A 12,463-nucleotide genomic window follows, 5' to 3' on the forward strand; every position below is an offset into this window, starting at 1 on the left:
ACTTCCGGCGCAAATGATAGTATATTTATGCACATGTATTTGCGCATTAATGATTTAGTAAATCATAATTTAGATGTTAAATAACATGTGTTAAGTAAAACACAGATTTTTTTTACGTATTATTATTTTTGATGGCATACATTATTATACCAGCCAAATACTTTTCAAGGTTGTATAAACTGTTGAGATGTTACTGTTCTTTTAACATATTTTTATATCTTATATAATAATGCACAAGTTTTTAGGAGCATCGGCATTCCAATTCTACACTCATACGTGCTTAAAACATGTTTCAAGACCGCAGGTGTTAAGGGAACACGAAGAATGGGTTTTAACGTTACTGCTTCGATGGTCATTTGTTTCCAGCTTAATATGAAAGGACTGGGAAACCCACGTGGGCACAAAACAGAGGTGCAGATCATCCATACGTCTGAGATGTTACAGCACTCGAAAAAGAGCTCGACAGCAAGCATCAAACCCACCTCGTGAATTATACACTTCAGTGGAGCCACAGAAACTAGAACAGTTTGTATTCGCCGACTTTGATGAACCAGTGGACTATAAGGATGATGAAATGCCAGATCATTTTCTCTTGCATGATCTTACAAGTAAGGCAGAGGAAAAGCCGGTGTATGAAAAGCATGGCAATTAGATGCACCTTAGAGGACTGGAAATGTAAATAAAACATTTAAAGGGCTCTGCAAAGTCTGCCCTTTAAAGAGCTCCATGATGAAGGATTCCCACTGGACAAACGCATCAAATCAAAGGAGGTTAAAAAGCAACAAAGATGTATGGCACTCCTGATGTGGATGTGGCAGTCAGTGATACCTGTTGCTCTGGATGCTGACCCTGAAATCCCAGATTACCTGCCTAGTGAAAAAAAACAAAGTGTTAATTGAAGAGTACCAACTGAAGAAGGCAATATGTCAGACATGCTTTTTAATCAGTCATCACCTGAAAGTTTTGAACATTACCATGTCTAAAGAGGAGTACAGAGCGATTGTCAAGAGAATTAAATAAGAGAAGGCTTTAGTGCTGCTGATAGTGGATCTTCTGGATCTCCCTGACTCCATCATCCCAGACCTTCCACAGCTTGTTGGGAAGAATAAGCACATTGTGATTTTAGGAAATAAAAAAGATTTGCTGCCCGGAGATGCTGAGAATTACCTGCAGAGTATAAACATCAGCTAGAGGCATACTGTGCCCACATGGGCATTTCTACCAGTGATGATAAAGACATTCACCTCATCAGTGCCAAAACAGGATATGGTATAGAAAACCTTATAACGAGACTGCTGTCAACCTGGAAGTATAAGGGAGATGTGTATTTGGTCGGGATATCCAATGCTGGTAAATCCACGCTGTTTAATACTCTACTGGAATCTGATTGTTGCAAATCCAGAGCCTCAGATGTGATCCACAAGGCAACTATATCTCCATGGCCTGGTGAGATATAGCATTCAAGATATAATTGGTCAGGAATTCATTAATCAGTAAATATGATAAATTATTTTTAATTAATTAATGATTTTCTTTTTACAATCCTATTTCTCAAATACACTAAAACACTCAAAAGGTTGGAACAATAAATGTTTTTAATTCCCTTCAAAACAATTCCCTTCTTTCAAATAAATGCTGTTATTTTAAAACATTCTATTCAAATTTCAAGAATCTTGAAAAAAAAATGTTTTTACAGTTTCCAAAAAATATTAAGCTGCTAAACTGCATTCAACACTGGTGATAATAAAATATATTTCTGAGCCAAAAAATCAACAAATTAGAATGATTTCGAAATCGGATATAAATTATATTTTGCAATATATTCAAATGCAAATTCATTCTCTTAAATTGTAATAATATTACTGTATTTTTGAGCAAATAAACACAATCTTGGAGAGCTTCATAGTCTTCATGATTCCAAACTTTTGACTTAGTAGTGTGTGTAAGAGAGGTACTAAAACGAGAACGAAGAGTTTTTTTTAAGCATACTTGACCATTTTAGTCATTAAGGAATGTGTTGTTTATTTCTGAACAATTAAGCTGTTGTTAAGATATGATGTTGATGTCCAGGGTTTTGAAACGGTTAAAAATCTGTCCACTGTAAATCTAGGAACAACATTAATAATATTTAAAATACTTTAATAATAATGGTTATTAATTATTAATAATAAATAAATGAATAATGTTTAACAATTAAACTTAATTTGGTTTTGTTTTTTACCGGAAGCAACTTTCTTAATTTAATTTTTTTAGGTCACATTGGGAGAACATTCCAAGCAAATCAGACACCCAAGAAAACTCCTGTGGAATTTGATCCTGACAGTCTGAGCTTTGGAGAAGACCTGGGGGAAGATATTAAAAAGGATCCATCCTTGGACGCCTCACAGATGCAGAGCTCACCTACAATGAAATGAAAGATGCACACTGGTTCTATGATACCCCAACCATCATCAAAGAACTTAAAGAAACTTAGATTTATGTCAGTTTTTCTTGTTTTTCAGGCTGGGTTGCCGTGACAGCAGCCGAAGGAGATCAGCCATTGTTGAGGACTCCTGAATCAGCAGGACTATGTTTGGGCACCCTTTACTGCCTCACGTTGTGAATCTGAAAGGACAGAGAATCAACAAGACTCGCGCCTGCTAGACGAGGAAGGCTCAGGCTCTGGTAAACACCGGTCTGTCTGTGAAATCTACCGAGAGGCTCAAAGTAAGAAGGAAAAAATGAGGTGGTGTTATTGCTGTTGCTCTTGATATCTTTTGGTCTTCGAAATATTGTTCTAATTGAACTGAATGTACTGCTTATATGCTACAATTACATCTTATAATAATGTGTTGTTTTTTTATACTAAAATATCTAAATGATTATGAATGTACTTGATAATTAAATGTTTATACATTCTGCTGTTTGAAATGTCTTTCAAATAAAAGAAAAAAAGAAAAAATTGTGGCAAGATTTTTTTTTATTGAAAATTCTTCTGCTAAACATATAGGTCACATAGTAAACTTTTTCAGATCTTTCATAAAAAAAAGTCAAATCAAGATACAACATAACATTTCAACTAATAAAATTGACTACTTTTACTAAGGATTGGAAAACACTTGATTACATACAAAGACTGATAAATGGCAAAATACGAGAAAGAAGAAAAGCAAAAAAAGCAGTGCTTAACACAAAAAGAGTGATAAAGGAAATTTACAGTATATAAAGTATCCAACCATCCAAAATGGCAGTTTTTAAGGGGTACTGGGGCACCTGTGGATAGTATGTTTTCTAATTTTCCATCTGAGGCCTGGAGGTTTGCCCCTACAACCTCAAAAAACTACAGCTTTGGTGATATTTCCAAAAGTTTAATATTGCACATAATGCACTAAAGGCAATTAATTTCTGTAAAATTCACTTACAGTATTTCTTTCCATATTTACTGACATACAAGGGTTGTGGCAACAACACATTCACAAACGCCAGTTCAATATGATGAGTTAAACTCTAAATAAACATATTTGTGATCTCAATAGCCAATTTGATAAGTGAAATGTTGATTGGGTAAAACACACAGAGAAGACTAGCCATTCTTTCATTTGAAGGTAAATGAGATCTAAATATCTGAGAATTTAATTTAAATGCTCAAATTGATTGTCCAAGGCACTGAAGAGCAAATAAAAAATAAAAATATGAACAGTGTATATACAAAAATCTTTGGACTGAGCATGAAATAGAAATATTACCAGAAAATTGACAGATAAAATTACCTACAAACTCTAGAAGTGAGAGTTACAATGCAAGTGTAAAAAAACAACTTTGAAAGCAAATTTACAATGAGAAAGAAAGAACCTACTATTGTGCAAACTACTCGCTACTTTCCTTAAAAGGCAGAGCAAGCTTAATCAAAGAAAGACCTTTAGGAAGTGTAGAGAAATCTTTTTCTGTTAAAATGAAATGTTTAGCTTATGTGAAACAGAGCCTCAAAGGTAAAAATATGGTTAGTTGTCAAGTGCTCTCTAAACTGTAAAAGGGAACAAAGAAACAGTTGAAAACAATGACATTAGCCAGATTTAAACACACTTTCTGTCTCTTGCTGACCAGAGATGGAGGAGCTTCAGAGGAGTGGAACAGCACAATGTCATTGAAAGCCCCATTATCTTCAGGGCTATTCAGCACTCGACCACCTGGGTCTGGCTAATCTGAGCTCTCTGCAGGGATGGAGGGAGAGAGTGTACTTGCTTTCAGAGCAGTTCTCCTTTTTGTTGCTTCCGAGTAGTGTATCAATATAAACAAGAAAAACCTGATGATCCTTTTGTCATGGAGCACGTGATTCAGTTAGTTTGGGTTCAAAAATAGGATACAACCACAAGTTGATAATGGATTTCATTTCTGAATTGAAAGAATACTGGGCTAAGAAATCAACTAGTCGATGTTTCATGTTGTGTCATGGCAAGCTAAAATCTAGAACATCTATCATGAGCTGTAAAGCCATCAAGAACCTGATTTTTATTACAAAGTGAACAAGGTTTGTTCAGTTCCAAGTCTAGGAGAACCTCATAAACTGCTTTGAACACAAAAAAGTTGCCCTTTCCATAAAAGATACCCCTCACTTATTACTCTGAGCCGCCCCCTCTAGGTAATACACATTTACTAAATGCCGGTTCAAGTGGCGACGGTAGTCCATCTCCAAAGAGAAGGTACGGTCACAGAAGATACACGTGTGACTGAGTAGTTTGGTTGGAGATGGAAGCTCTTCTGTCGGAGTCCCTGGAAGTTTCTCTCCACCCTCGGTGGCAGCAGCCAGTACGTTAAGACCAGAGTCGTAGCTTCCTTCAGAGGCGCTATCGCTGATGTCACTTCCCCCATCGTTACTGTGGATACCTTCGTCATCCTCTGCATCAGTGGATTTGTGACCAGGTGGACCGGGAAGTTCAAGAGTTGGACTGAAAACAGGCTGCTGTTGGCTGAAACCCGGAGATGTCTCGCTGTCAGTAGGTGAAGGCATCTCACTTCCACTGTCTACATCTGGAATTTCTTTTGCCTTTTCTTTCTCGTGTGAGACCTTGTTTTCAATTCCTTTAGGTTGTTCAGAGTCTGGATCTTGGGGTTGGCATGGAACTGTGAGTTCCTCCACAACAGAAGCAGACTCCATGTGATTCCTCTCATCTTGGCAGGTCACTACTGTAGGTGTCTGCTCATCTGGTTGGACAAGTACCTCCAGTGTTACGGTGGTGGGCTGTTTTTCAGCTTCTAGAGTGCTTAGCTTCTCTGGGACTTCATTGGTGTTCTCAGGTTCAATGACACAAGTCTCAGGTTTGCTTGCACACACCTCAGCATTCTTGGCTTTTCTCTTCATTGCCTGTAGAACCTCAGGTATGGTGTGATTTCTCTCTGGAGCTCCAGAACTTGTTGATGGCTTGGCTGTATTTTTCGTTGTGCGCTTGACACACATTGAGGGACAATTTGGTTCTGAAGAATCAGTGGCTGGTACGTTCATGTTCTCAGCTTTTCTTTTGACAGGTTTAGTCCTGACCTCTTGCACTGCTTCTGTACTCTGGGTATCTTTTTCCCTGTTGACCTTTGACAATTTTGTCTGCCTCTTGCTTGGTTTCTTGGGTTGAGATTTCTTGCTATCCTTTGCACTTTCTTTCTCTGTAGTCGCCGTTGTTTTCTCATTCAACATTCTGTTTTTCTTTTCTAACAGCTCTCTTTCCTCTTTCTCATTTTGCGGTTTAATTAGAGAGTCTTTCTCTGCTCTTTCTTTATCCAAATCTAACCTTTGCTCCTCAACAATGGGTTGATTTTTCACAATAACTTCATTGGCGGTCTCCTTCAATGGCTTCTCTTTCTTAGGACGACCTTTCACTACTTTCTCAACAGATTTAGGAGATTTCTCTACCTTCTTCATTTCCTTTTTAGTAGCTTGTTTGTCATTGCAACCATCTGTTTGCGCCACGGCGATTTCCACAACTTTCCCCAAAGTCTTTCCTTTAACCTTCTTACGTTTTTTCTCTTTTTCCTCATTCTTCACATTGTTTTTTTTCTCTGCAGATTTTTCTTTGAGTTGCTGTGTTGGCTTTCCAGATTTTTCTTTCACAATGACATCTGGGTTTTTCTTTACAGTCTTGTAAGTCAGTTCAGTCTCCATAACAGGGGTGGGTTTATTGGGTTTCTTAATGGAGAGGTTGATCGGACCTGATTCAACATCATCCAATTCTCCCAACTGTTTGTCCTCACATCTCCTCGATCCAGAATGGTCTGTTTCAAGCTTATTTAGTGAAATGTCATCCATGTCAGTCCTTTTCACACGAAGCCTTACCTTTGATACATCCATCGAGATATCAGTGCATCCTGGGTGTCTGGACTTGATGTGATACTGCAAATTGCACTTCTTGGATGCAGCATATTTGCAAACCGGGCAAAGAAACTGGCGAGGGTTGACATGGAGCTCAACATGCTTTTTAAAGTTGCTTCGGTCAGCTGTCTTGTATTGACAGTAAGGACAGCTTAGGGGCTTGGGTCCATTGTGGACCTGTCTGGCATGGCGGGTCACTTCATGCTGGTTGGCTGCCAGGTAGCTGCAGTTGTCACATTTGAAAGGCCTCTCACCTATTCCAGACAGACCATAAGGAGAAGGTCAAGGCTGAACAATGAATCTTTTATTTCAACATTCTGAGAAAAACACAGACACAGGTCTCATGCAGGGGATACAGGCAAACACATCACAATACAGAATCACATTCTAATATGCTCTGTATATCACAAACTGTGTACCATTTTATCCAAAGCCATCTGGCTCCATGGAGTGCAACAAAAAGAGAGAAATGTCATGAGACAAGATGAAAACACAGGCCTTGAGGACATTTGCTCTGTCCCAAAACCCAGAAAGCTCGCCCACAAAGGCAAAATTGTCACCTTGAAAAATTTTCATGCACTTATATACATTTAATTTTAATTAATTCCCATTACTTTTTCCAAACATAGAATAACCTACTTTAAAACTCAATGCAGCATTACAAGTATTTTACAGAGAATATCTTCAAGAATACACTGAAACAGGTTTAATAAAACAAAATTAATTAAAAATAAATAAATTGTGTGCCATGTATTTTTATTCTTATTAAAATATTGTTTCATTAGTTTAGCTGTTATCGGCTTAATCTAATGAAATTTTGCAAGTCTTGGAACAAGGTAGCTCAGTAGGTTTTGGAACAGATTAATTCAATCAAAACCTAGACTAGAATTTAACAAACTACATTATAAATCCTAAAATATGACAATATATATTCTAGATCAGCGGTTCCTAATCCTGGTCCTTGTGCACATTTTGTATGTTTCTCTTCTCACTTCAGAGGTTTGTTCCAATTGACTGTAAGTGCCCCACAAAGCAGACATCACAGGATATTCCACAATGATTCCAGTTAAAAAAAGCAGCATATTTCATCCATTTAAAGGTGTTCCATTCAAATTAAGTGCATGAGATGTGACTACTATGCATATCCCATGATTACGGTTAAAAAACCCTTTACACTTATGGAGTTATTTTTGTCTGTTTGTGAAGATAATCTAATAATCTGAATCAACTGGGTTGAAGATCAAGAAGATCGGGATTAAGAACCACTGCTCTAGATCAAGTTCAGCATAAGACTGCTTCAATAGATGGACAAGAGACTCACCTGAATGGGTTCGCATGTGTCTGGTAAGATGAGTTTTCTGGGAGCTGGAGTAGTCACAATATATGCACTGGAACGGACGCTCACCTACAAGAAGAATCATATCAAATTGTTTTATTTTTCACAAATATTTCTGATTTCACTTAAAGTAAACATTAATAGGCGTGATTGTATTGAATTTAAACTTATTAGAGAATATAAGATGTACCAGTGTGGGTCCGAATGTGCTGTATGTAGTTATTTTTGCGGTCAGAAAAATATGAGCACTGGTTGCAAGTGAAAAGCTTGCTGGGAAAATGATTCCTCAGATGTTTCTTCCAGTGATACTGACTGATGGTGGTATAAGCACAAATGGTGCACTTGAATACTCTCTGATCTTCACCCTCCTTAGTATGATGTTTAAGGTGAGCCATGTAGTGGTCGTAACGGTTGGTGTTGTATCCACAGCGCTCACAGCGGATCACACCTTTGGAGTTAGCCAAACCTTCATTATTCTCTGTGTTCGCGTTCTGAGATTGGCCTGACTCACTGGCCAGATCGTCGTCAGAGTCAGCTGCACCATTTACCACTGTCATTTTCTTGGCACTGTGAACACGAATATGGTGAATGAATTCCTCCTCGTTCTCAGCCTGATATTGGCAGGGTTTACAAAAGAAGGGCTTCTTCTTCTTTTTGTTGGATTGGAAGATGACAACTGGGGTGCGCTTACGTTTTTCTGCTGGTGAGGATTCAGATGGTTTGGAGAGGTCTTCCACTCGCTCTATTTCAATCTGCTCTATTTCACTTTCTGTCGACTCTGGCTCAACCCGAGTGGCATGTTCAGCGTATGCGCCCTCAGATATCTCAGAGTTGTCAAGGCTGTATCTGATAACACCTTCTTCCTCGCTGTCAGAGTAGTTGTTGCATCCAACGGTCTTGAGTTCGACCATTTGTTTCTCTTCTGCATTGTAGTCTGAGGAAGCCGCCTCTGAGGATACCACCACATTAGCGAGCATCACTAGCTGAGGGGCAGTCACATCGTTCCGAGGCAGATCGGGAAGCTCATGGCCGACCTCTGGTAATGGGATGCCAACAGGCATGAAGAGACCAGCAGTGGCTGGATACACAGTCTGAGCAGACATGCTCAACCAGCTGAAATGCAAATAGAAACAGTGATTTCAGTGTCACTTAAAATATAGCTTGTGCCACTAAAAATATAAGTTAATAAAAATGTGTATGTGAAATTTGACTATGACTAAACAAATACTTTCATGTAAATGAATGATTAAATCAAAAGGCATCATTTTCTGAGATAAGGAGTCTAGGCTGAGCCCATCTCTGATTGATTAACCCTACAAGGATAAAGAAGATTGTGCAATTTCACTCTCCCAAACACGTTTAAGAGGAAACAAACAAAGCCTAAACTGACACATGTCTTTATGGAGACAATAAAGTACCCTGTTTTTTCTTGTATGAAGACTATCAAAGCACTAACAGCTTTAACTCTAGTTTATTTTAAGGAATTACTGCAGACAAGGGTCTAGTTCAGTCTATATTCAAGTGTCTATATTCAGTATATATAACAGTTCAGAGCTCCCAACCATGTATGGCAATGCTCCCCTTACGAAAGGAAAATATATTTACCAATATATTTCTTAAAATATATTGTGATATATTGTAATATATTATTTTCCATTTTTATTTTCTAATATTTTATATTTTGAATACAATTAATAATATATTGATGATACATATATTATATAATATATTGCAAAATATACAAATGATTGCCGCTTTAAATATATTGCAATATATTGGAAAAAAATAAATATATATAAGAATATATGCTAATATATTACATGACATTTTCCAATATACTGCAATATATTTTTGTTTCATAAGGGTCCTTAAAAGTAATGATTACAATTTTAAGGCATGACTTGTTTAAGATGCAATCTAACCAAGATAAGCATGAAATGTATTCAGAGCAACAATAACACAACACAATCTATGTTTATTGAGCTGCATTATTTCAACCAGAACTTTGTGGAGCACTTTTTTTCTGTGCACTGAGAAAACAATCTTCATTTCACTCTACTTCCTTTGTGTGTACAACAAAATGTAGTAAAATCTTTGCAATTCAGAATAAACATTTTTGAACTTCAGCCTAAAATACTTTGCTATAAATACATTGTACTGTCCACATTCCATAAATTTAATATTTCTAAATACTACATAGAACACTATAGAGATTAGATTTTAGAAACAATAAATGCTACACTGTACTGCAGACAAAGTTTTAAAAATAGGTCTCGTATTTTGCTCATATGGAGTTAAAGTTTAATTAAACCTGCTCTAGTGTGGAGAAGTATGATCATGGCAAACAGAGCCGTGTGTGTGTGTGTGTGTGTGTGTGTGTGTGTGTGTGTGTGTGTGTGTGTGCTCTAGTTTTTGTGACATATCAGGACACAACTCTGTATAATGAAATGGGTATGACACAGGTATTACAAGGAGAGGGTGACTTATGAGGACATAACCCATGTTCCTATTTTTCAAAACGCTTATAAATCATACAGAATGCGTTTTTTTGAGAAAGTAAAAATGCACAAAGTTTCCTGTGAGGGTTAGGGTTAGGTGTAGGGTTGGTGTAGGGCCATAGAATATAACGTTTGTACAGTATAAAAACCATTACGCCTATGGGATGTCCCCACTTTTCACAAAAATAAACGTGTGTGTGTGTGTGTGTGTAAAGCCTGTGAGTTTGCATGCTCTGAAATGTGTTCGGCCATTTTAAAACAGCACCACCAACTTCTAGCAGTGGAGGAGGGAAAATATAACCGATGTGTGAACTGAAGCAGCATGACAAGAACGTTTATTCAGATTAACTCATTCAACCATCACAGCATTAACATTCTGTGCTAAAAAGCTCAAACGGGCTTTGCGTGGAAATATGATGGCGTTAAATCAAAGTTGTCAAAATAAGGAGTGAAAACTTTGACCTTGTTGGACAGCTCCGAAAACGACCCATCTGAATCAGACGAAGAGCGAGCTGCACATCACGAAAAAATAAAACCGAACATGATAAAAAAAATCACTCCGTTTAATTTCAGAGCATGATTCAACATGACTTAAATCAAATGAAGGCGTCCAATTTGATTCTTACAGAAAAATGGGTGAATTGAGAATAAACAAAAGCTAAAAAGATATCATAAAAGGGACGTGATTTATTCTAAAAACGAAAGGAAAGTCACTGTCCAGCTTGGACATTTGTATAAAACCTCAATTCTAGTCAATCTGACCGCAAAAGTTGAGTTACAAACCTTCAACAAGATGAAAAAAAACTACTTTTCCGGAAACTGCATGCATGCAACAACACACCACGCACGACAACCCAACAAAGTTACACTTTTTATTCAACACATTCAATCGAAGAACATAGTGAGGATTTTCTGTTTAATTTCTCATTAATTTAATGCACTTTCTGAACTTTTAATTCGGTCAGCGTGTGTGTGTTAGCCTTGGTCCTGATCTGAATCTCTCTCCGTGCTGAAATCAGCCCTGGACAGCGCCTCTCCCTTTCAATCCAACCCTCCATTTTCACTCCACTTACCCAAACTTAGTTAGGCTCGTGCGCGACACAAAACAACACAAAACCACATCCTAATCAGCTCCGAACCCCACGGAACCAAACCCACGAACTCACCAGCGGTGCTCGCTCGTTGTCTTGCGACGTTGTCGTATAAACAAGATTCGAGAGAAGTTATTTCCAGACTCTCACATCTGTCGAGGAAGTACGCGAAATTCACGCGCATTCCAGCACAGCGCTCTTGCGCGCCCTCGCTGGGGAGGTGTGACGTCAGCGCGCTCGCTCACACGGGGCGCGCTCCCGTTCTCGCTCTCTTCAAGATTTGCTATTGTGTGTTTTTTCTAGAGAGTGACAGACCGATTGTAACAAATAAACGAAAATACCGCGGTGGTAATTAAACAGGCACTGTTACTTTGGCAGTAGCCAGGTTTGTACAAGTTGTACTAATTGTTCTGTTGTCGCGTAAAGCTACACGTGGCAAACAGGCAACAGTGATGTTAAGCTGTTTTTAAAGGAATATATTTACAGGACGATTTTAAGCAGCTGAACTCATAGGATCAACACAAGTGCTTGGCAAACAACTTGTACAGGGGGGGGGGCTATTTATTTTATTCACAATTTTAAATAACCAGTTTTTTAAACAAATGTAAAAATCACCTATTCCTAATAAAATTAAAATAGTCTAATGAAAAGTGTGTTTTAATCCGGTCTTAAAATTATGATATAAAACAATTATGACTGAAAAAAAAGAATATTTATGAAACAATATTTAATAGAAATCTTTCTGTAAAAAAAGTAAAAAATAAAAATTAATTAAAAAAGTAATTATAATATATATATCGTATATATATATATATATATATATATATATATATATATATATATATATATATATATATATATATATTTTTTTTTTTTTTTTTTTTTTTTTTAATAATTTACAACTTTGGCAAAATGTATCCTTTTTCCTGGTACAATAACTTGTCATTTCATAATCTCTTATGTGTTGCGAAATAACTTATTTAGGGTTAATAGAAGATGCAATTTTATGGTGCTTGTAGAAGAGAGTCTTCAATTGTTTTTTAAAGGTTATGATGGTCTCAAATGGTCAAAAGTTAAAATATTGCCTATGTGTATGAATGTGTATCAAATAAAAACTGTTACAACACACCCAAACCCCAGGATCAGGTTAAAAAAAAAAAAAAAAACAAGGATAGAGCCATCTTCTGGATTTCTACAATGT

At 37.1% G+C, this 12,463-nt stretch overlaps 1 protein-coding gene and 1 pseudogene across 1 annotated transcript; one reads left to right on the forward strand and one right to left on the reverse strand.

The window, feature by feature from the left end:
• The first annotated feature begins 2 nt into the window (after positions 1 to 2).
• On the forward strand, positions 3 to 2,914 carry LOC113057641 (nitric oxide-associated protein 1-like; annotated as a pseudogene).
• Positions 2,915 to 2,952: 38 nt separating this feature from the next.
• On the reverse strand, positions 2,953 to 11,489 carry LOC113057639 (RE1-silencing transcription factor-like). Its single transcript, XM_026225081.1, has 4 exons — positions 11,338 to 11,489; positions 7,864 to 8,786; positions 7,659 to 7,742; positions 2,953 to 6,591 (listed from the first exon to the last, which is right to left on the reverse strand). Exons 2-4 carry the CDS (start codon positions 8,774 to 8,776, stop codon positions 4,589 to 4,591), a joined length of 3,000 nt encoding a protein of 999 aa, XP_026080866.1. The 5' UTR covers positions 8,777 to 8,786; positions 11,338 to 11,489; the 3' UTR covers positions 2,953 to 4,588.
• Between the last annotated feature and the right edge of the window lie 974 nt (positions 11,490 to 12,463).

Source organism: Carassius auratus, chromosome 39, assembly GCF_003368295.1.
Source record: "Carassius auratus strain Wakin chromosome 39, ASM336829v1, whole genome shotgun sequence".
In the NCBI taxonomy this organism is placed as follows: domain Eukaryota; kingdom Metazoa; phylum Chordata; class Actinopteri; order Cypriniformes; family Cyprinidae; genus Carassius; species Carassius auratus.

What these genes read in the sequence shown, in the direction of transcription:
- LOC113057639 (XM_026225081.1), bottom strand. Translation starts at nt 8,776, where the DNA reads ATGTCTGCTCAGACTGTGTATCCAGCCACTGCTGGTCTCTTCATGCCT. An exon ending in GCACATTCGGACCCACACTG is followed by an intron (nt 7,743 to 7,863) that starts GTACATCTTATA and finishes TTCTTCTTGTAG; the next exon opens with GTGAGCGTCCGTTCCAGTGC. An exon ending in ACACATGCGAACCCATTCAG is followed by an intron (nt 6,592 to 7,658) that starts GTGAGTCTCTTG and finishes TGTCTGGAATAG; the next exon opens with GTGAGAGGCCTTTCAAATGT.